General features: G+C 41.8%; 1 protein-coding gene across 1 annotated transcript in view; it reads left to right on the top strand.

Moving 5' to 3' along the window:
* The window catches only part of NEB (nebulin), a 99,932-nt gene that overhangs the window by 5,748 nt on the left and 70,555 nt on the right, over positions 1-23,629 (top strand). The window contains exons 4-47 of the mRNA XM_054515422.1: positions 261-473; positions 838-945; positions 1,084-1,188; positions 1,478-1,582; positions 1,681-1,785; positions 2,409-2,513; positions 3,543-3,647; positions 3,821-3,928; positions 4,330-4,446; positions 5,083-5,184; positions 5,267-5,374; positions 5,468-5,572; positions 5,976-6,074; positions 6,306-6,410; positions 6,949-7,056; positions 7,556-7,867; positions 8,349-8,555; positions 9,160-9,264; positions 9,386-9,493; positions 9,648-9,959; positions 10,337-10,543; positions 10,826-10,930; positions 11,537-11,644; positions 11,851-12,162; positions 12,355-12,561; positions 13,002-13,106; positions 13,904-14,011; positions 14,971-15,282; positions 15,477-15,680; positions 16,141-16,245; positions 16,587-16,694; positions 17,071-17,382; positions 17,699-17,902; positions 18,255-18,359; positions 18,452-18,559; positions 19,486-19,797; positions 20,121-20,324; positions 20,669-20,773; positions 20,866-20,973; positions 21,140-21,451; positions 22,100-22,303; positions 22,653-22,757; positions 22,850-22,957; positions 23,124-23,435. Coding sequence (XP_054371397.1) covers positions 261-473; positions 838-945; positions 1,084-1,188; positions 1,478-1,582; positions 1,681-1,785; positions 2,409-2,513; positions 3,543-3,647; positions 3,821-3,928; positions 4,330-4,446; positions 5,083-5,184; positions 5,267-5,374; positions 5,468-5,572; positions 5,976-6,074; positions 6,306-6,410; positions 6,949-7,056; positions 7,556-7,867; positions 8,349-8,555; positions 9,160-9,264; positions 9,386-9,493; positions 9,648-9,959; positions 10,337-10,543; positions 10,826-10,930; positions 11,537-11,644; positions 11,851-12,162; positions 12,355-12,561; positions 13,002-13,106; positions 13,904-14,011; positions 14,971-15,282; positions 15,477-15,680; positions 16,141-16,245; positions 16,587-16,694; positions 17,071-17,382; positions 17,699-17,902; positions 18,255-18,359; positions 18,452-18,559; positions 19,486-19,797; positions 20,121-20,324; positions 20,669-20,773; positions 20,866-20,973; positions 21,140-21,451; positions 22,100-22,303; positions 22,653-22,757; positions 22,850-22,957; positions 23,124-23,435 — 7,122 coding nt within the window. The remainder of the gene's footprint in view (positions 1-260; positions 474-837; positions 946-1,083; positions 1,189-1,477; positions 1,583-1,680; positions 1,786-2,408; positions 2,514-3,542; positions 3,648-3,820; positions 3,929-4,329; positions 4,447-5,082; positions 5,185-5,266; positions 5,375-5,467; positions 5,573-5,975; positions 6,075-6,305; positions 6,411-6,948; positions 7,057-7,555; positions 7,868-8,348; positions 8,556-9,159; positions 9,265-9,385; positions 9,494-9,647; positions 9,960-10,336; positions 10,544-10,825; positions 10,931-11,536; positions 11,645-11,850; positions 12,163-12,354; positions 12,562-13,001; positions 13,107-13,903; positions 14,012-14,970; positions 15,283-15,476; positions 15,681-16,140; positions 16,246-16,586; positions 16,695-17,070; positions 17,383-17,698; positions 17,903-18,254; positions 18,360-18,451; positions 18,560-19,485; positions 19,798-20,120; positions 20,325-20,668; positions 20,774-20,865; positions 20,974-21,139; positions 21,452-22,099; positions 22,304-22,652; positions 22,758-22,849; positions 22,958-23,123; positions 23,436-23,629) is intronic.

Genomic DNA, 23,629 nt, shown 5'->3' with positions numbered 1-23,629 from the left:
AGCTGAGCACACCCAGCTCAGGGTGCTGAAAACTCTTATCCTAATGAACTTTTACAGCTATAAAACAAGTGATTATTTAATTTTTTAAATCTCCTGGTGGTCACTGAGACCATCAGCACAGATGATACTCAGTCCTTGAGGCCACCACAACCGCCACCTGCACAGCAGAGCACACCCAGCTCAGGGCAGTGAAAAACACTTAAGATAACAAACTTTTGCAGCTATAAAACAAGTGATTATCGAATTTTTTTGATATCCAGGTGGTCACTGAGATCACTGAGACCATCAGCACAGAGTACTCAGTCCCTGAGACCACCACAACCACCACCTACACAGCTGAGCACACCCAGCCCTCCGTGGAGGATGCAGCCCCTCCCATCAGGAAGAAGACAATCCGGACAAAAGTGGACCCATCCAAGTTTCTGACACCTTACCTGGAACACAGCAATAAAATGAAGGACTTATTCAGCGAGGTTGGTTGTCCCATGCCTCTTATTTCTTGAGGAACACCAGCTTTAAAAATGTTTTACGGGGCTTGTTTGATAGTTCTATTGTAAATATCTGGGTTTATCAATACTAAGCTCGTGGGGAAAATATGATAAATTAGATGTGATCCAAGTTAGAGATGGATTTTTTTCTTGTTGTGTCAGATGGAATAAACTCAGTTGGCTGAAATAAGCAGAGGTGCAAATGTAGTTGAATAATTTTAGTTTATATTATTGAACAATCTGTCCCAAATTCCTGTCCTAACCAGATAAATGTGGCAATAATTGCTAATACAGTTCTGCCAGAGCTCAGGGATATGTCTTAATTATTTTTATCATTATTTCCTTCCAGAACAAGTACAAGGAAAAATTCAGAAAAGAAAAAGGAAAGCCGTATGCTTCCACAGTCGATACCCCAGAAATCCGGAGGATCAAGAAAGTGCAGGACCAGCTCAGTGAGGTGGGTGGCAACTGCATTTCTAGGTTCATCCAGGTTCTGGGTGTTTATATGAAGGGTGAAAATGTCGTTATTCTGGATTTTTTAAAAAACATCAGAGTCAGTTTTGCTGTGGAATCAATGAGTTTTGTTGTGCTCCAGGTTAAATACCGCATGGCTGGGGGAATTGCCAGAACCATTTGTCATGTGGATGAAAAGGCCATGGATATAGAACATGCCAAGAAAGTGTCACAGCAAGTGAGCAAGGTGAGTGACTGCTGACTTTCCAACACTGGTGGATCCTGAGGTTACTGACAAGAACAAAGTTTTGAGCTCAGGGTGCCAAAACAACGTTTATGCAACAGTTTAGAAGCACAGGAGGGATAGCAGAGAAGTTGATAAGGCAAATATAAATATAATGTTAAATATTTCCAGTTGCTCTCTTCAGATGTTACTGCTCTGAGTCTTTGATTAAAAAAAAAATTAAAGTTTATTTACAGAAGTAAATATTTTTTTTTAATGATAGAGTGACCAACTTGCTGATCTTTCCTTCCAGGTATTATATAAACAGAACTGGGAGGAGAATAAGGACAAGTACCTGCTTCCCCCTGATGCTCCAGAGCTTGTGAACGCAATAAAAAACACAGCAATGTTCAGCAAGGTAAGCAAAGCTAACCACAGATCTAAGCAGCTGAAGTAAAATGAGCTTTCAAAGCCAGAAATGAATTCATAATGAGCATTCTGGCATTTTTCTTGTAGAAACTCTATACTGAAGACTGGGATGCAGACAAAACGCTGTTTTATCCCTACAATGACAGTCCAGAGCTCAGAAGGGTGGCGCAGGCTCAGAAGACTCTGAGTGATGTGAGTATCAAAGCAGGGATTTGCATGTGGGTACCAAAGGCTGTTGGGTTGTGGTGTAACCTGGGACTTGCCATGGACTTTGATTAGATATAAAAAGCTGCACAGTGGAACAGAGAATAAAAGTGTGTTAAGTAAGCTCTGATAGTAATGATACTTCATAGAAAAATATGTACTTGATACTAGAGTACAAAGTAGAGCATATTGGAGTATAAATCCATTGGCAATTTGATGCTGGGTTAGGAATGAATAAAATAATTGATTTATTAAATTAGCAAGAAGACCTTGAGTAGCTCCCCAAATGCAGAAACTCTCAGGGTTGTCTCTAAGTCCAGTTCACTCTTGTGGGTCTGTAAATGTGCCAAAAACAGTGATAAGAAAAGTCAGGGATTGGTGGGACTGGGATTTGTTGATATTTAGATATACAGAACTCTTCAACAGGGGGTTGCAGCTCTCACATGAATATTTCAGTGAATTTTGCAGAGGTTCAGAAGTTCCCTGGTACCACACAGATTAAAGAATTCCTGCTGCAGGGGCTGTGGGCAGAACTCCTTTTATTAATGTGGTGGTAGCAGAGTTCAATGCTGGGATCCTCAAATAAATGTTTATTTCTTCCATCCTTTCAGATTGTCTACAAAAAGGGGCACGATGAAAGGAAAGCAAAATTCACCTCTCTGCCAGACCCCCCTGATGTGGAACAAGCCAAGAAGGTGTCACGGCAGCTGAGTGATGTGAGTGGAACCTCTGCCCAAACCCCACTCCTGCAGACAGAGAGGCAAAAAGGGACCCAAGGAAAAGGAAAAACACACAGGAAGACCAACTTTAGCTGGAGAAATTGGGAAAAAGTTGCATAATCTTGTAATGCAAGATGTGGGGTTTTAATTCCATTCAGAATTTAGCAATTATTCTTCTTTTTTAAAAAATTTATTTTATTGTGTACTGAAAATTATCTACATTTTGAGATTAGAGAATTGCAGTATTCACTCATGGTGAAGAAACCACTTTGAAACTGCTTGTAAGGTACAATAATTAATTTTGAGAAAATTTCTTTTATCTTATATTTCCATAGCTTAAAAGCTAAATTGTCATCAAGAAAATTTTATAACATGTAAAAAAAAGGATCAGTACCATAATTCTTTGAAATTAATAGAATAATAGGCTTTCTAGGTATCTCCAAAACTACAAAATATAGATTTAAAAAAAAAGATTATTTATGGCATATATGTTCTTCAGCAATGTTAAAAAAGCATTGGAGTAACTTTATTTTTTATGGTAAGTAATGCACTTGTGACTGAAAATGCCCCTGGAACACTGAGTAAAAACTCAGGCAGGTGTTTTGTTGTTAGAAACACTCTTTAAACGTTTAATACTTGCTTTCTGTGAGCTTGGATAAATAATGGAAATCACAAATACCAGGTAATTAAAAGGGTTTGCTTCTAACCAGCAGCAATCCCAGGAAATTCTGACTTAATGGGCAATATCCTGATATTATGTGACCAGGGAGAAAACAGAACTAAAGGAATATGTTAGAGATGATTTATTTATCCTTTTTAGGTCAGGGAAGGTACTAAGGGAAATAACACTGAAATGGTTTGGCCAAATCATATTTAAGGTGTTTTTTACCATACCTGCTAAAATAGTTATGAGACAGGCATCAAATATGAAGCAGCTTTAAAAAGACAGCTTTGGAAAATGAATCTGTCAGGTGAAAATGGAACTGTGTCTTGGAAATTCAATTTTATTGTTTTGTTTCCTTATAGGTTGTTTACCATGATGACTATAAAAACAAAATCAAAGGCAAGTGGAGTCAAACTCCGTGCTATGATGTGGCAGTTGCAAAAATGAATGCAGAAAATCTAAGTATGGTGAGTGAATCCTGCAGAAAATCTTCAACACTTTTATCCTTGTTTATGTTCATTTGGAAATACTGAGGCATTTGTGGCATTGCTTATTTCCTAAATAATCCCTGTTGTAGGTGTCTAATTTACAATTAAATGTAATTAATGTGTTGTTTTCTGTCTGTCCCTGTTCCTAACAGAGGAAATACCAGGAAGACTTTGAAAACATGAAAGACCAAATCTACTTCATGCAGACTGAAACTCCAGAATACGAAGCCAACAAACGAGCTTCAGAAAACATTAGCAAGGTGAGGGAGCTGAGTGCCACCTGCTCAGCCTGGGAACAGTTCTGAACTCCCACAAGTTTGTGCTGACATTGTTTTGGCAAGACCTTTCATGGTCCTTGGCCACCATAAGTTAAATAACAGGGGCATTTTTCATGGAAAGTTGAAGATTATATCATAGAAATTATTCACATCACAGGATGGTTTGGGTGGGAAGGGACCTTAAAGGCCACCCAGTGCCACCCCTGCCATGGCCAGGGACAACTTCCACTGTCCCAGGGTGCTCCAAGTCCCATCCAGCCGTGCCTGGGACACTGCCAGGGATGGGGCAGCCACAGCTGCTCTGGGCAATCACACAGGTTAGTGAGCATTTGGCTTTCAATACTGATTTTTAAAACCTCTTTTTTTATTTTTATTCTTTCAAGTTCAAATACAGAGCAGACTATGAAAAGAAAAAGGCAATTTCAGATTATAATGTGCTCCCTGCTACAGAGAACCCATTGCTGAAGCAATTAAAAACTGCAGGAAATATTCTGAGTGATGTGAGTATTATCAATGTGCAGCTCCATCATTTTCAGTCATGTACCAGAAACCACACTGTGCATTTCTTCACAAAGCTTCTCCTTTGTAGTATTTTTAGGTTTGTAGACCCATATTTGTAATGAGATAGCACCAGCCAGAACAATTCAGGTAAAGAAGGAATTGTCCACAGATGGATGTAGCAACAGCAGTGGCACGTGGATGGCTAATTAGTGGATAGTTCATTTAGGTCCTTGTGGATAATGAATCACAAGAGGACAGTTCTTCCCTGGCTGTTTTAAGGAATTTCAGCTAATAATGGTAATGCATGTGGTGCTTTTATATAATATTTTTATATTATATTCTGGTTATTCACTGTAATGGTCTTCTCAATTACTCTTTTATTTGTATGAGAAGAGATTGAATATTTCTCAGTGTCAGAAGTCCAAAAACCATTAGCCAGACCTTTCTGTCTTCCCTTACAAACCTAAAAAAAGTTATTTTTGAAAACCACTAGGAATACAGTGCCATCTGTTTCTCAGTCCTGTGAGAAAGTTTTCTTTGGAACCGTTTCTCTGCTTTACTCTTGTCATTTTTAACGTGGTGGGGGTGACTTGCAGTGAAATCTCCTGTGTGACCTGGTATTATTTGATTTGCAGAAATTATACAAAGAAGCCTATGAACAGTCCAGAGGAAACAGGATGAATTACTGTGAGACACCCAAATTCCAGACTGATGCTGCTCTGAAGAACTTCAGTGACGTAGGTGTTCCACTTGGGGCTTATCCTTCAGTACTTAACCTCTTGATTCCTTTTGCCTCTCAACTCACGGTTATTTTGGCAGGTTAAATATAAAGATGCATATCAGAAGAATATTTTGGGGCACTACTTGGGCAGCTTTGAGGACCCACATCAAATCCACTGCATGAAGGTTGAAGCTATGAAAAGTGATGTAAGTGTGGCAATCGTTCTGTTTTCCCCGTCACTCTGGCAGTCAGACAAAGCTCAGTTGTGGTTCCTTACTGAATGTTGCTCTTGTTCCCAGAAAAATTACAAAGCAGATTATGAGGAGGAAAAGACAAAGTGCTACTTCCCTCAGACCATAACTCAAGAGTATGAAGCAATCAAGAAGTTGGAGCAATGTAAAGATGTGAGTACAGGGCAGCAGTTGTTCCCCACAGAAAAATTAATTGAGAGATCCCTGGTAACATCAATGATTCTGATCAGTGATGTTACCAGTTTGGCCTCATTGCCATATGTGATTTTTTAAAAAAAAAAAACAAAACCATCTTCATCTCTATTTTAGGGCCTTTTGTGACATCTAGTGATCAAAACAGATATGGCACAATGCTTTTTATAACATGTAAACCCATAAAATGAGAGCAGTAGTACCAAAATGAAGAGTGAACCTCAAGCATTCACCTGCTTAAATCAATATTTTTTCAAATTAATACCTTAAAAGTACTTAATTTATTAATAATTCTATTTATTTTATCAACACTTGAAAAATACTTTATATGCGTTTTCTACAAATATTTTTAATCTTCTTTCAGTACACCTACAAAAAGCATCCTGATCAAACCAAATTCACTTCAGTGACTGACTCTCCAGTACAGAAGCAAGCAGAGATCAACAGCAAACAGCTGAGTGATGTAAGTAAACTTTGGTAACACTCTGACATTCCAAATTTCTGCCCTGTGCCCACCTTCACTTCATCCTCCAGCTTTAAGAGCACTCCTGAAATAATTGTGTAGGTGGCTGTGTGTATTCACAATTTTATTCCAGCAGAACATCACCTGAAAATCAGACTTTTTTTAAATAGTTTTTCAATTCACAGTCTATAAATTGGGCTGCTAAATATCTTCCTTTGTTTTTCTTTGCAGATATTGTATAAATCCAAAGGGGAAGAAATTATTCACAAGTACCACCTCCCTCCTGATGTGCCCCAGTTCATTCAGGCTAGAGTAAATGCCTACAACATCAGTGATGTGAGTACATTTTGAATTTCAACACCATGAAGCTCTCCACTGATGGTATCACTTTTATTGCCTTTGTGATGTTAATTTTTTTGGTGGCATTATCAGCTTTCCAGGAATGAGATAAAAACGAACATCTCTCTTAACAGCCTTGGAATTTTAATAGTCTGGCCAGACTGATAAAAAAGTCCATTTAGGCTGTTTTCTCTAGTTCCTTTGGAGCACAAAGGCTGAGTTTGAAGCTAACAGGAAAAAATTGCTGAAAGTTCAGTCAAATGAAAAAGGGTTTTGCTTAAGAAAGACCAAAAATGCCACTGATAGCGTTGTTCTAAATAAAAGATGTAAAAATGCTTGTGGCATTCATGATCATCTTTGGAGTAGATTTATTTATTGTAATAGAACTGTAGTTTGTGTACAGGTTAACATTTTTCCATGAGATTACATGGACAAAACAGCGCATTTTAATTCCTGTAATAAGAACATGGGCTTAAACTCTTTCTTAGAATTGTTATTCCTGACACTGCAAACTCCTCCCATTTTTTCCTCCAAGGCTAACTACAAAGCAGACTGGAAGAAAACCCTTGCCAAAGGCTATGATCTGAAACCAGATGCCATTCCAATTATTGCTGCTAAAGCTTCTCGGAATATTGCAAGTGATGTAAGTAGGATTTACATCCAGTGGAACACATAGCCCTCCTGCATTTCATTATTTATTATTATTTACCTGTGCTGGAGACCTGTATTCCTGCTTTAGCAAAAGGCTACAAGCGACTCTTCATTCCTCTCTTAAACATCCCCAACTGAATATTGGGATATTGGATTGTTTGGTGATTGTTCAGTAATTTATTATTATCATCACAGTCTTAATTAAAAGCTGAATGTCCCTGGGAGCTGCAAGCCTACATCAATGACAATGGTGGGGGAGGGCTTGTAGCTGCAGGTGTGGGTTGAGATATGTACCAGGTGTCAAGGCAAGCTGAAAAATCCAATAGTCCTCTTCATTTTTGACCTAAATAATCCTGTGCTGTTGTAAACACCAATTACGAGGTTCTAGGTCGAACTGCAGCATTAATACTTTGAAACTCAGTGTTCTAAACCCATCCAGAGTGTGTTTTCCCTTTCCCAAGCGGGTAAAGCTGTTTTTCCTTTGTCTCTAGTACAAGTACAAGGAATCCTATGAGAAAGACAAAGGCAAACAGGTCGGGTACCGCAGCCTGCAGGATGATCCCAAACTTGTTCACTACATGAACGTGGCCAAAATCCAGTCGGATCGGGAATACAAGAAGGATTATGAAGTCACCAAGACCAAATATCACGCTCCTCTGGATATGTTCAGCGTGACAGCTGCCAAGAAGGCCCAGGAAGCGGTGACAAACACTGGCTACAAGCAGCCAATTCACAATTACACCCTCCTGCCTGATGCTGTGAACCTGGAGCTCTCCAAAAATGTGATGCAGCTTCAGAGTGATGTATGTCATCAAGAATCAGCTCCATTTTTAATTCTCGTCATGACTGTGTGACATCATTGATGTTTTAAGGCTAAAAAATGAATTTCTATAATCCAATATATATTATATTGGATTAACAGTGGGTTGGGATGCAAGTGACTGGTCTGGAGCCATTTATTTTCCAAACATTATCCGAATTATGTGCAGCTATTAAGTTCTAGGAAACTTACCTAGCATGTAATCACTTTTTTAATATCTATCCATATTTGGCATATTCCCAGAAAATGAGCATGTTTTACTAACTGATGTATTTTTGTAGTAAGATTTTAATTACTGTGATTTTATTTAAGTACTGACTCTATCATACTTAAATTTTAATTAAATCTAAATTGCCCCTCAAAAAATGAATGTCCAGGGGAAGTTTTAAGGCTTTACCTGTTTTATGTGCATAGACACTCATTTATCTTGCCTTGCTGTGTTTTTCTTGTTTATTTTTGAAAAGAATCTGTACAAATCTGACTTCAATAACTGGCTGAGAGGAGTTGGCTGGGTCCCAATTCAGTCACTGGATGTAGAAAAGGCCAAGAAAGCCACGGAGATTCTCAGTGAGAAGAAATACCGCCAGCATCCCGACCAGCTCAAGTTCTCCATCCCCACAGATGCCATGGACCAAGTGCTGGCAAAGCAAAATGCCAAGACCATGAACAAGGTGGGAAGTTGTTGGATTGACCCAAAGTTTGGGTCTTTGTCCTGTAAAGTTGTGGGGCAAGGTGCATTCCCACTGCTAAGGGAATATAATAACTAAGGGAGTTTCATTTTCTGTTTCTAAGGATTAAAGAATTCTTCTCCAGATTTAGAGTGCTTTGATAATCCTTTTTCTGTAGGACATATTTACTATAAGTGAACAGCAGAAAACCTGGAATTCTGTTCATTTTGTACAAGTTTCCCAGAAAGTGGAGTTTTTTAGTCTTGTCTCTAGTTATCCAGGACACCACTGATCCTTATTCTTTGTTTTCCATGGAAAGAATGTCTGTGAAAATGCATTCTGCTTCCCATAAATGCAGGGAAAAACACAGATTGGAAATTTCCAGCTTCAATATTTATTAATTATCAAAACATACTTTGCAAATTTCTTACAATATTAAAGAAAGGAGGAAGATAATGTTGGTCCTCAGCAGCTCTGTGAAGGCTATTTCTGGTGCTAATAAAATTTCTAGGAAATACTATTTATTGCAAACAAGCAGAACAAAAGCAAACTCTTATTTTATGAGTTCAGTACCTTTTCAGTGCTAACAATTCCTTTGTAATTGCAGAGGCTGTACACAGATAAGTGGAACAAAGAGAAGACCAGCATTCATGTGATGCCAGACACCCCAGAAATCCTGCAGTGCAAAGTGAACCAGATGACCATGAGTGATGTGAGTTGCTGTGCTCACCGTGGGCCTCCAGTGCCTCACTGTCATTTTAATGTCTCATTTGAAAATATTTAACTTCAGAGTTCTGCCTTCATGACACCTGTTCTCTTTCATCTGAACTTAGAAACTTTACAAATCTGGATGGGAGGAGGACAAGAAGAAGGGTTATGACTTGCAGCCAGATGCAATTCCAATAAAAGCAGCCAAGAGCTCCAGGGACATTGCGAGCGATGTGAGTCTGGTTGTGTCATACCATTCCACGACTGTATTTAAATTTGATGACTGAACCTGAGATCTTGTCATCTCTTTTTTTCAGTGATAAAACAGAGCTTGATGTTTCATTTTTTAACGGATGCTTTTGCTGTTCTTTCTCTTTCCTGTCTCAGTATAAATACAAACTGGCCTACGAGAAGGCCAAAGGGAAGCACATCGGCTTCCGCAGCCTGGAGGACGACCCCAAGCTGGTGCACTTCATGCAGGTGGCCAAGATGCAGTCTGACAGGGAGTACAAAAAGGGTTATGAGAAGGCCAAGACTAACTTCCACACTCCAGTTGACATGGTCAGTGTGGTGGCAGCCAAGAAAGCTCAGGAAGTGGCTACAAATGCAAACTACAAGAACTTAATCCACACCTACAATGTGCTGCCAGATGCTATGAGCATTGAATTGGCCAAAAACATGATGCAGTTACAAAGTGATGTAAGTAAGAGGTTCTTCAGCCTCTGCATTGTGTAGAAAGATGCTTAGTTTATGAAAAAACACTGTAAGATAAATAGTATTATTTTGTTAGTGAAATTAGGCCAGGTGTCTATGAAAATGTAGTAAATTATACAAGTTTTTCAACAATTACAGCAGTTTTATTTTTCCTAGTCTCTGAAATATTTCATTAGTGAATTTGAGCTTAGAAATAAGCAATTTTATGAATATTTCCTCCACCAGGCTCTTCAGGAGCAATAGTTATGTCCAGACCAAGACAGGAAAAGCTTCACTTTTCCTTAATACATTTTATCTTCTACTTCCAAATTTATGAACTATTTTATGCTTCATACTGTTTTTTATCTACTTTCTGCGTGCAGAATCAATACAAAGCAGAGTATGATGAAACTATGAAGGGCGTTGGGTGGCTCCCACTGGGTTCTCTGGAAGCTGAGAAGAACAAAAAAGCCATGGAAATTGTGAGTGAGAAGAAATATCGCCAGCATCCAGACAAGTTGAAGTACTCTGTTCCTATGGATTCCATGAACATGGTCTTGGCTTTAAATAATGCCAAAATCATGGATGAGGTAAGAAAGTGCTCATCAGAATTCATTTCAGAAGTGGGCAACAATCTACATGTGATTTAATAGTCAACGCTATTGTATGCAGAGCTGCAGAAAATATGGTTTTATTTTGTAGCTAATGTATGTGCTTAAAGTGCTAAAATAAAAAGATAAATGTTGCTCTGGTGGTAGTAACACATCATTGTCAAGGCAGTTTGGATTTCAAGTGGAAAATAGTATTTTAAATTGTTTTATTTAATAATAACAACAGGTGTTGAGATCTCTAATTTATTTTTATCCTTCCAGCACAAGTACAAACAAGCCTGGGAAGAAGACAAAAAGAAAATTCACATCACTCCAGATATTCCACAGATTGTTTTAGCAAAAGCAAATGCATTCAATTTAAGTGAAGTGAGTATTGTTTGTATGTAGGGCTGTGACCTTGCTCTTATTTTTTTTATTAGGAATAAGTGAGATAAGATCATGCAAAATCTCACCTTGCTAACCTGTAGTAATTTTACAAAACCTATTAATTTTCCTTTTCCCTGCTTCCTTCCCCAAAATTAGATACCCAGAATTGCCAAGAAAAAGCCATGTTTACAGTCAGGTTGTGAAGTGTTCATGCAGACCATTAAAATTTAACAGTTGCTAACAAAATACAGTAGACTTCCAGTACTGTTCATGTTTGTTGCTGTATTTATTATTTTATTATTGATTATTCTTTTTCCCCATGCACAAAGTTTTGTAAAACGTTCAAAATGTAGGTAGCACCTGTATTTTTGGTAAAAGATGACATTATGCACTGGTTTTGGTAAACACTTGTTAAATCTGCATATGCTAAATAAAGTATTGCTTGTAATTATGCACATCTGCAATGTGGGCAGAAATAGACATTTTAAACTCTTTTTATTTTTTAAGAAGACATCCTCATAGGTGTAACTTTTTCACCAATATTTAGCATGTGGGAAACACGTAAATTTTTGCTTTTTTAAAAGATGCTTATTTTTCCTGTTGCAGAAAATGTACAGATCTTCATTTGAAGAAACCAGGAAGAAAGGATATGATCTCAGGGCTGATGCTATTCCTGTCAAAGCTGCCAAAGCTTCCAGGGATATTGCCAGTGATGTAAGTTCTTGGGAGAAAAAATGGGCAGGGACAGCTTCCACTATCCCAGGGTGCTCCAGCTGGCCTTGGTCACTTCCAGGGGTCCAGGGGCAGCCACAGCTTCTCTGGGCCCCCTGTGCCAGGGCCTCAGCATCCTCATAAGGAAGAATTTTTTCCTTAATTTCAAATCTAAATGGATCAAAGTCTCACTTTCTGTTCTCTTCCAGTATAAATACAAAATAGGGTATGAAAAAGACAAGGGGAAACTCGTTGGCTTCCGCAGCCTCCAGGATGATCCCAAACTCGTCCATTGCATGCAAGTGGCCAAGATGCAGTCGGACAGGGAGTACAAAAAGGCCTATGAGGCGAGCAAGACTCATTACCAGACACCTTCTGATGCCCTCAGCGTGGTGGCAGCCAAGGAGGCCCAGGACCGTGTCACCAACACCAACTACAAACGCCTGATCCACCAGTACATGCTCCTGCCAGATGCAATGAGTCTGGAGCTGTACAGAAACATGAATCAGATCCAAAGCGATGTAAGTTTTCTACTTGTGACTTTTGTTTTCACATCGTGGCTGCAGTTTGGAAAGGACAGGATTATTTTTTATGAGCTGTCTCCTTTTTGTGGCTTTTGTTTTTCCATCACGGCAGTGTTTTGGAAAGAACTGGTTTATTCTGTATGAGCTGATTGTACATTGTCAACTTTGCTTTTGTGTCCTGTTTGGCAGAATGAGTACAAGCAGGATTACAAGGAGTGGTTCAGGGGGATTGGTTGGAGTCCCATTGGTTCTCTGGATGTGGAGAAGTCCAAGAAAGCCACGGAGATTGCGAGCGATCGGAAGTACCGCCAGCACCCCAGCATGTTCCCCTTCACCAAACAGAACGATGCCATGGACCTGGTCCTGGCCAAGCAAAATGCAAATATCATGAACAAAGTGAGTATTTAGGGGAAAAGCCAGGCAGGCATTCACATCTCATCCATTCCAGTAATCACTCTGTAAATCTCTTTCACACCTATAAGTGGCAGCGTTCCTCTAGGAAAAAACGACTGTCACAGGTTCCTCTTTTTTCATCTTTTTTTCTCAATGAAGCAGCTTTGCTTAAAGAAATCTTTTCTCATTTTTCTCAAACCTCTATTCCTCCCATTCTTACATAAAAATGACTGGTCCTGAAATCTTGATAGTTTGGTTTCATTAGAAGAAAGACTGGACAATAATTCAGCTGATTTTGGATTAGATCATTAATTCATAAAATAAATCTGAGTCAGCACCTTCGCCTTTTTACTCATCCATATCCAAATGGAAAGGTGAAAACCCTGGAAGAACCATCTTTTGTCATTTATATTAACACATCTGATGTAACTTTCTGTCCATAGCATGCTTATACTGAAGCCTGGGAGAAGGATAAAACTCAGGTCCATGTGATGCCAGACACACCAGATATTCTACAGGCCAAACAGAACAAGACAAACTACAGTCAGGTAGAGTATTTTGATACATCTTATCAACATTTTAAATTCATATCTACTGGAGATTTAAGAACACAGGCAAGAATTTTATGTGGGTAATATTTTCAGAGTTAAATAAGTACCAGCTTCAGGCTAGCAAACTAACAGACTAAATTGCATTTTAAAGTGTGGAGAATATAAGTCCTGCTTTTGAAGTCTGGAAGTACATAGTCCATACTCTATGCTTTGCATAGAATTCAGTCATGTTAAAAATTCTTTACTATAAAATTACAAGTTAATTTTGTATATTTTTAACCTAACCTATGGGAAGTAGATGCAGTGATTCCAGCTTTTCTCTCTGCTTTCAGATAGGAGAAAGTGACAATTTTGCCAGTAGAAAACACTCAGGTTTTGCTTTGCTCAGAGGCAAATCTTTGACTTAAGAATGCCTCTAATTAAAAAAATCAACTGTGCACAAACTGATTTGACTGTTAAATGGCTTCATGAAAACCTTATAATAATTTTGTTAAGCCAATCAAAAAGTGTTCAGTTATCTCAGATGTATGTGTCTCAAATTTTCTAGATGGGTTTCAAATCAAGATTAGCTATAGTAGGAAGCTGAATAGTGAAAAAACTATTTAGTCCCTCTCCTAAGCCTTGGAAGACCAGTATTCCCTGTTTATCAGTTTCCTATTTCTCAGTTCCTGTTCTAGCAGCCCTTCTCTCATAACTGAAGCCGGTGAGGTGACCAGAATTTGGATCATTAGTGTATCTAAATAGCAGGTGACATACATATTACTGGTTTTAATTAATATTGTTTTCAATTTTAGAAACTCTACAAGCTTGGCTGGGAGGAAATGATAAAGAAAGGCTATGACCTCACACCTGAAGCCATGTCAGTGAAAGCTGCCAAAGCTTCAAGGGACATTGCAAGTGATGTAAGCAGCATTTTAACTCAGTGTGACATGCACTGACCTGGTGATTATAACCTACAGGGTCACAGTAAATTGAGATACACCTTTCTGCTAAGGTGTGGCTTGGAGTCAAAAACAACAGTACTGACAAAACTCCTTCCTGAGCTGTTTTTATCCAGTTTAACAAGGGTTAATGGCATCTTAACAAGTTCAAAGTTTGGTCCATTCATGGCTGGTCATAAAAAGGAAGGAGTTTTATTCTCTTTGGGCTGCTTCGTTTTCAGAGCAGCAGCAAATTTGGTCCAGGTAGCTGAGCCCAGTGCCTATCCAGAGAAATCCTCATTACATCTCTGAAACAGATGTGATGACACACAGACTGCTGTTACCGTAACTTGGTACAAACACAACTTCTGCATTTCTTTTATTTTTATGGATAGAGAATTTATTAATTCTCCATATAATAAAGAAGAGATTTTATTAATCATTGGGAAATGTTTCCTGTGCTTAGGTATCTTTGTATTTCATAATTTTTCATTGTTGATGATGTTACTCATCAAAATATTTCAGTGTGTCAGTGTTAGGGAGTTCTGAGTCAGATGGCACTGGAGACCATTCCTATTGCCACGCTCTCTCCCTTTCCAAGGACTCTCTCTTTCCCAGGGAGAGTATTCACTGACACCAAGTCATGCCCATAAGTCAAGGGCCTGCTGAAACTTCACATGAGGTGCCATAACAAGTTGCTCATTTGCAGAATCACAAAATGGTTTGGGTTGGAAGGGACGTTAAGGATTATTCAGTTCCACCCTTTCTGTGGGCAGGGCCACGCTCTGCTATCTCAGGTTGCTCCAAGCCCCACCCAACCTGGCCTTGGACACTTCCAGGGGTAATTTCATGAGGAACATTAAGATGAGGGAATACATGGGGGTTTTGTCACTTACACGTTTGTCACTGTGGTTTGAGTGGTGCCACCTTTGCCATTGCAGTTCAAGTACAAAGAAGGATACCGCAAGCAGCAGGGACATCACATCGGGTTCCGCAGCCTGCAGGATGACCCCAAGATGTTGTGGTCCATGCAAGTAGCTAAAATGCAGAGTGACAGGGAGTACAAGAAAGACTTTGAAAAGTGGAAGACCAAGTTCAATATGCCTGTGGATATGCTGGGCTTTCTTCTGGCCAAGAAGTGTCAGGAGCTGGTCAGTGATGTGGACTACAAACACATACTGCACCGCTGGACTTGTCTGCCAGACCAGGTCGATGTCACCGAGGCAAGGAGGGTCAACGAGCTGCAGAGTGATGTAAGCTCCCTCTGGGTTTAATTCACTTATTTCCATGGAAAATAATTACTGCTGATTGGAAAGTATCTTTGATGACTTGCTTTTGATATCAGTATAGATCAGATTGGAGCTAAACTGCCAGTTAGACTTTTCATAGGGTTTAATCAATGAACAGTGAAATAATCTGCTGTGGTTTTGATTTCCACCCTTAACAGAACCTGTATAAGTCAGATCTGCAGTGGCTCAGAGGCATTGGATGGAGTCCTTTGGGATCTCTGGAAGCTGAAAAGAACAAGAAAGCTTCTGAAATATTGAGTGACAAGAAGTACAGGCAGCACCCAGACACGATTAAGTTCACAAGTATCCCAGATGCCATGGATGTTGTTTTGGCAAAATCTAATGCCAAAAATAGGAGTGATGTAAGTTGCCTCTAGAGACAGAACGTGGGATTCAATAAATGAATATGTTAATATACATTTTAAAAAGGATCTCTGGTTCAGAACATGCACTTAAAATATCCAGATAGCAGGTGTTTATAGTCAGGGCCTCACAGCTCTTCGGACCTTGTTCAGAAGGTGGAGATCTGGAGCGCTGATAATTTACTCAGTATAACTGCAAATAAGACCTCTAGTAAGCAGTAGGTAAATATATTGTTTTAATGCTGTTTCCATGGCATTCCATGGATGTAAAGAAGAAAAAAATGTTGTACATCAGTAAGAAGTCATTGTGTTATTTGATTTTACTATATTATTTTGTTTACATTCCTAATTCTTGCTTAGTATGTCTTTTCTTTGCTAATTTAGAGAAAAGGTGAACTGAAATTACTGCTGTGCAAGTGAAACTTGGATCAGACCAGGTTTTTGTTTGTTTCTCTTTCAGATACTCTACAGGGAAGCTTGGAACAAGGACAAGACTAAGGTTCACATCATGCCTGATACTCCTGAAATTTTGTTGGCGAAATCAAACTTGATTAACACAAGTGATGTAAGTTTGCATTTGAAACTGGGTATAGAGAATCGCAGAGTTGTATTACTCGCCTCTACAGAAAGCTCTGGGAATAATTCAGATTAATATATTTGCTAAAAGAAAATTTTGATCTTCAATGAAACAATCAGAAGACATTTAAATTGTAATTTTAAAATATTGTATATCCAAGGGCACAAAATACCTGTCATTAATAGAAAGGTATGGAGTTTAATTTCATTAAGTAAACTGTGTTTGGAAACCCATGTTTTCTCTTCAATAGTCAGAGGTGGAAGGTTGTAGCATTGAAAAACTCTAGAGAGTTTTATCTGCATTAATTCCTTTGAATCTTTTTCTAACAGAAACTTTACAAGGTAGGATATGAAGAGCTGAAGAAGAAAGGCTATGACCTCCCTCCTGATGCCATCCCCCTCCAGGCAGCCAAGGCATCCCGAGACATAGCCAGCGAGGTGAGTCTGCAGAGGGAAAATCAGAGTGGGGCACAGAGGGGGCACATAATCTTGGAAAAAAGTAGTTTCTATTTAACAGGAGGAGATATGTAAAATTTTAACACTGTTGTGTTGCTGCCCGCCTCAAAGCTTGTATAATTCTAAATGCTGTAAAGCTAATTAAATAAAATAAAATAATACGAAGATGATAGTATATAGCCATGAAGAATCCCACAATATCTACTAGACATTATAACAAATGCTAAAAACTTTGGGAAAAAACAGAAGCAAGTTAAAATGTGTTAGATTCAAAATTATTAACTACTGTATTAACAACAGAGAAACTGAAATGGCAGCTTGGAAAGAAGTGTTAATTGTTGTTTCTGTGTTCAATTAGTACAAATACAAAACCGCATACAGAAAACAGCTGGGCCACCACATTGGGGCCAGGAACATCGAGGATGACCCCAAGATGATGTGGTCGATGCATGTGGCCAAGATCCAGAGTGACAGGGAGTACAAGAAGGACTTTGAGAAGTCCAAGACAAGGTTCAGCAGCCCCGTGGACATGCTGGGCGTGGTGTTGGCCAAGAAGTGCCAGGAGCTGGTCAGTGATGTCGATTACCGGCACCCTCTGCACCGCTGGACGTGCCTGCCGGACCAGAACGATGTTGTCCATGCCAAGACAGTGTACGACCTGCAGAGTGATGTGAGTTGTTCCTTATTGGCTGTGTGTCCGTCTTGGTGGTCTGTCCTGGGTTCTGTTCTAGTTTTGAAGGAGGGGTCTGTGTGGCAGGGAAAGGGCAATGGAGTAAAATTTTTTCTTATGGAGAACCAGCAATTGGGAAAGACAAATGCTGAGGGCAGTGGAGAGCCACAGGGGATGGGTCCAAACGCTGAATGGGTGGCTGGTGGGTTGATCCAGTGGAATGTGCTCCATTCAGGAGAACATCCATTGGTAGGAGTTGGGATTTCTTGGAGTGAGGAGGTTGCTGAGCTGGGTTTTTCCCTTCCTGTCCTTCCAGAACGTGTACAAGTCTGACCTGCAGTGGCTGAGGGGCATTGGCTGGTCCCCAATTGGATCACTGGACGTTGAGAAGAACAAGAGGGCGAGCGAGATCCTGAGTGACAAGAAGTATCGTCAGCACCCAGACACCCTCAAATTCACCAGCCTTCCTGACTCGATGCCCATGGTGCTGGCAAAGCACAACTCCAAACTCATGGACCAAGTGAGTTTTCTTTGTGTTTGCATCCTGAAGGCCAAGAGCACCTTCCTTTCCCAGGATGTTGTTCTATGCCCTTCCATGGCCTGGGTTCTTCAATGGGATGCTGCATCCTCTTGCCTCAGGGATTTATGTTCCTTGTTTGAGATAAAACTTTCTTTTTCTTTGTGCTTGGAGCAATAATGGGGTACAGTGTGGAAAATGGTGAAGTATTAGAAAGGTTTGGGGAAAGAGCAGGAGTTTCTGGGTCAGTGCAAAGTACAGGCCCCTTCCTTTGGTTCATGGACCTGAGTTGCTCATTGAATTTGTTTCCCTAAACCTGTGTGTTCTTATCTCCCTCTGTGCTCCTTGTTGCCAGCGCTCGTACATCTCAGCCTGGGAGAAGGACAAAACCAGCATTCACATCATGCCGGACACCCCTGGGATCCTGCTGGCGCAGCAGAACAAAGTGAACTTCAGCGAGGTGGGTGGCTGTTGGGGGTGAAGTGTCCATCCCTAGTTGCTGCCATGTCCGGGCAGCAGCGTTGTCTGAGGGCCTGGTGGTGTCTGTTCCAGAAACTGTACAAGCAGGCGATGGAGGAGGAGAAGAAGAAGGGCTACGACATGCGGGCAGATGCCATTCCCATCAAGTCTGCCAAAGCTTCCCGGGACATCGCCAGTGATGTGAGTGCACAGCAGCCCTCGTGGCACATGCTGCCACTCGGGTGCCACGAGCTGGCATTTGAACTCAGGGTTTGCAACTGAGCCAAATGGAGGCAACAAATCCATTACCTGTCCTGCCCTTCAGTTGCCCATCAAAGTTTTTGTTCACACTGTCCACCTATAGCTGTCCCTGCAAGTTATGGATGTGCACTGTTGCAAGGGAAGGTCTAGGTCGTGTGGAAGAGTAGCTGTGGGAGTTGGGTGATGGCTATAGCTCAAAGCAGGGTTCCCCCTGGGCTTGTGAGTGCATCTCTTTGTGCAACAGCCTGGAGTTCTGAGGTGTTGGGCTGCCCTCAGCACTGCACGACTGCATGGCCCTGACTTTGCAGCTACACAGCTGAGCTGTGCATGAGGAAAGAAAACCCAAACCAAGTTTTCATTCAAAAATAAAAGCTGTTGAAAAAGCATAATTTTTTGTCTTCTTAGGTATTAATAGAAAATTGCATTGCTGTATGTGTTTGCTGTCTTTATTTAATTTTCCCAGAAGTCTCTATGTAGTTACATTTTATTCCCTCAGTAGTTTGAGTAAGACCCTGATTTGGCCATTGTGCATGAAGATCAGTAAATGATTCTTTATGAAGGGGGTATTAAACTTCAGGTTTTTGGTATAGCTTTCATGATTTAGAGAGTTTTCTTCCTCTCAGTTACTGACCAGTAGCTCTAAATATATCTGCCAGGGAGAATCTTGGAAAATGTGAGTTTGATCAGAAGGATGTTGTGTGGATTCTTTTCTAGCTGTACACTGTAGGTCATCAGCTGAACACTTTCACATTCTAAACTCTCTGTGGTTTCAGCTGATAAATTGGCTGGAGGTGATGCCACAGGGGTGGCTAGGAATGTAAAAAAACCTAAAATAATACTCAATGAATACTGTTGTTTTCCTGCAGTACAAGTACAAGGAAGGGTATCGGAAGCAGCTGGGCCACCACATTGGGGCCAGGAACATCGAGGATGACCCCAAGATGATGTGGTCAATGCACGTGGCCAAGATCCAGAGTGACAGGGAGTACAAGAAAGCCTTTGAGAAGTCCAAAACGCACTTCAGCAGCCCCGTGGACATGCTGGGCGTGGTGTTGGCCAAGAAATGCCAGGAGCTGGTCAGTGATGTCGATTACCGGCACCCTCTGCACCGCTGGACGTGCCTGCCGGACCAGAACGATGTTGTCCATGCCAAGACAGTGTACGACCTGCAGAGTGATGTGAGTTGTTCCTTACTGGCTGTGTGTCAGCCTTGGGTTGTCTGTCCTGGGTTCTGTTCTAGTTTTGAAGGAGGAGTCTGTGTGTCAGGGGATGGGTAACAGATTGAAATCTTTATCTTCTGAAGAACCAAGAGTTGGCAAGTCTTGGGTGCAGATGAAAATTGTATGAAGAGCCCTAGGAGATGGGTACCGCCACTGAATGGGTGGCTGGTGGGTTGACCCAGTGGAACGTGTTCCATTAAGTGGAGCTTCCCATGGTAGAAGATGAGGTTGCTTGGAGTGAGGAGGTTGCTGAGCAGTTTTTTCCTCTCCTGTCCTTCCAGAATGTGTACAAGTCTGACCTGCAGTGGCTGAGGGGCATTGGCTGGTCCCCAATTGGATCACTGGACGTTGAGAAGAACAAGAGGGCGAGCGAGATCCTGAGTGACAAGAAGTATCGTCAGCACCCAGACACCCTCAAATTCACCAGCCTTCCTGACTCAATGCCCATGGTGCTGGCAAAGCACAACTCCAAAATCATGGACCAAGTGAGTTTTCTTTGTGTTTGCATCTTGAAGAAAATGAGCACCTTCCTTTCCCAGATGTTGTTCTATGTCCTCCCAAAGACTGGGTTCTTCAAGGAGGATATTGCATCCTCTTACCTTAAGGATTTATGTTCCTTGATTGAGATAAAACTCTCTTTTGGAGCTCTATTGAGGTACAGTGTGGAAAAGAAAAGATTGAAGCATTAGAAAGGTTTGAGGAAAGGGCAGGAGTTTCTGGGTCAGTGCAAAGTACAGGCCCCTTCCTTTGGTTCGTGGACCTGATTTGCTCATTGAATTTGTTTCCCTAAACCGGTGTGCTCTTGTTTCCTCTTGTCCTCCTTTCCCAGCGCTCGTACATCTCAGCCTGGGAGAAGGACAAAACCAGCATTCACATCATGCCGGACACCCCTGGGATCCTGCTGGCGCAGCAGAACAAAGTGAACTTCAGTGAGGTGGGTGGCTGTTGGGGGTGCAGTGTCCATCCCTAGTTGCTGCCATGTCCGGGCAGCAGCGTTGTCTGAGGGCCTGGTGGTGTCTGTTCCAGAAACTGTACAAGCAGGCGATGGAGGAGGAGAAGAAGAAGGGCTACGACATGCGGGCAGATGCCATTCCCATCAAATCTGCCAAAGCTTCCCGGGACATCGCCAGTGATGTGAGTGCACAGCAGCCCTCATGGCACACACTGCGGCTGAATCCTTTCTTTCTTTAAGATCTCTGTGGCTTCAGCTGCTGTATTTTCTGGAGGTGGTACTGGTGGGGTCTTGGCCACATAAAAACCCCTACACTAACACTCAGTGAACATTTTTTTGTCCTTTTAGTACAAGTACAAGGAAGGGTATCGGAAGCAGCTGGGCCACCACATTGGGGCCAGGAACATCGAGGATGACCCCAAGATGATGTGGTCGATGCACGTGGCCAAGATCCAGAGTGACAGGGAGTACAAGAAAGACTTTGAGAAGTTCAAGACAAGGTTCAGCAGCCCCGTGGACATGCTGGGCGTGGTGTTGGCCAAGAAATGCCAGGAGCTGGTCAGCGATGCTGACTACCGGCACCCTCTGCACCGCTGGACGTGCCTGCCGGACCAGAACGATGTTGTCCATGCCAAGACAGTGTACGACCTGCAGAGTGATGTGAGTTGTTCTTTACTGGCTGTGTTGCAACCACAAGTCTTTCTTGTGTTCTGTACCTCTACTGGAAGAGGTCCTTGTGGGAATAATAATTTTTGGCTGACTCTGAGGGACTGTTATTGTGTTGTGGCACTTATTGACATGGACAGTCAGTGATGATGTTTCTGTGGAGTCATGCTTCATGGCCACAGAAGAATCCTTTCTTGCCATGAACATTTTATGGGGATAGTTGTGGCTGAGATCTTCAGTACAGTAAGGCAGGGGAAGGGCAACAGGGAAACTATTTGCCTTTGGAGGACCAAGAGTGGCAGTGGCAAGCTCTGGGTGCAGGTACATGGTACAGAGGGTCTTGGCTGATGTAAGGCACCTCTCATGCCTCTGCCACCTGCAGAATGTCAGATAGAGAAGGTCTTTGCTGGGGATACTGAGAAGATGGAGAGGGAGATGATGAATTCTTTGGCAAGTACTTGTGCTGTTGCAGGAGTGGGAAGCCAGGTCTGTGGAGCTGCTCTTCATGGGAGTCCCAGGCCTGGTGTCCGGTGGGTTGACCCAGGGAAATGTGTTCCATTGGGTAGTGCGTACTGTGGTAGATGAGGTTGCTTGGAGTGAGGAATTTGCTAAGTTGTATTGTTTCCTCTCCTGTCCTTCCAGAACGTGTACAAGTCTGACCTGCAGTGGCTGAGGGGCATTGGCTGGTCCCCAATTGGATCACTGGACGCTGAGAAGAACAAGAGGGCGAGCGAGATCCTGAGTGACAAGAAGTATCGTCAGCACCCAGACACCATCAAATTCACCAGCCTTCCTGACTCGATGCCCATGGTGCTGGCAAAGCACAACTCCAAAATCATGGACCAAGTGAGTTTTCTTTGTGTTTGCATCTTGAAGAAAATGAGCATCTTCCTTTCCTAGCATGTTGTTCTATGTCCTTCCAACACCCAGGTTGTGCAAGGGGAGGAAAGCCCTCTTGCCTCATGGATTTGTATTCCTTATAAGAGATTAAATTTTTGTTTGCGTGGTTGGAGTAGTAAAGAGGTACAGTGTGGAAAAGAAAAGGGTGAAGTATTAGATTTGGGGAAAGGGCAGGAGCTCTGGAGTCTGTTCAAAGTACAGGCCCCTTCCTTTGGTTCACAGAGCTGATGTTCTCATTGAGTTTGCTTCACTAAACCTATATGATCTTATCATCCTCTGTGCTCCTTGTTGCCAGCGCTCGTACATCTCAGCCTGGGAGAAGGACAAAACCAGCATTCACATCATGCCGGACACCCCTGGGATCCTGCTGGCGCAGCAGAACAAAGTGAACTTCAGTGAGGTGGGTGGCTGTTGGGGGTGCAGTGTCCATCCCTAGTTGCTGCCATGTCCGGGCAGCAGCGTTGTCTGAGGGCCTGGTGGTGTCTGTTCCAGAAACTGTACAAGCAGGCGATGGAGGAGGAGAAGAAGAAGGGCTACGACATGCGGGCAGATGCCATTCCCATCAAGTCTGCCAAAGCTTCCCGGGACATCGCCAGTGATGTGAGTGCACAGCAGCCCTCATGGCACACACTGGGACTGAGTCTTTTCTCTCTTTAAAATCTTTGTGGCTTCAGCTGCTATGTTTTCTGGAGGTGGTATCCCAGGGGCTGCTGGGGTCATATAAAAGCCCTAAACTAACACTCAGTCAACATTTTTTTGTCCTTAGTACAAGTACAAGGAAGGGTATCGGAAGCAGCTGGGCCACCACATTGGGGCCAGAAACATCGAGGATGACCCCAAGATGATGTGGTCGATGCACGTGGCCAAGATCCAGAGTGACAGGGAGTACAAGAAAGCCTTTGAGAAGTCCAAAACGCACTTCAGCAGCCCTGTGGACATGCTGGGCGTGGTGTTGGCCAAGAAATGCCAGGAGCTGGTCAGTGATGTCGATTACCGGCACCCTCTGCACCGCTGGACGTGCCTGCCGGACCAGAACGATGTTGTCCATGCCAAGACAGTGTACGACCTGCAGAGTGATGTGAGTTGTTCCTTACTGGCTGTGTCACAGCCTTGGGTTGTCTATTCTTTTTGAGGAAGGCTGTGTGGTATGGGAAGGTCAAAGGAATTAAAATCCTTTTTTTTCTGGAGAACCAAGAGTTGGCAGAGATAAAAAATTGTGCAACTGAGAATGGTGTGAAGAGCCTTAGGATCTGATATAAAAGGCTCCTCCAA

This window comes from Molothrus ater, chromosome 7 (assembly GCF_012460135.2).
Source record: "Molothrus ater isolate BHLD 08-10-18 breed brown headed cowbird chromosome 7, BPBGC_Mater_1.1, whole genome shotgun sequence".
NCBI lineage: Eukaryota > Metazoa > Chordata > Aves > Passeriformes > Icteridae > Molothrus > Molothrus ater.
This window is presented reverse-complemented; position numbering and strand designations above follow the sequence as displayed.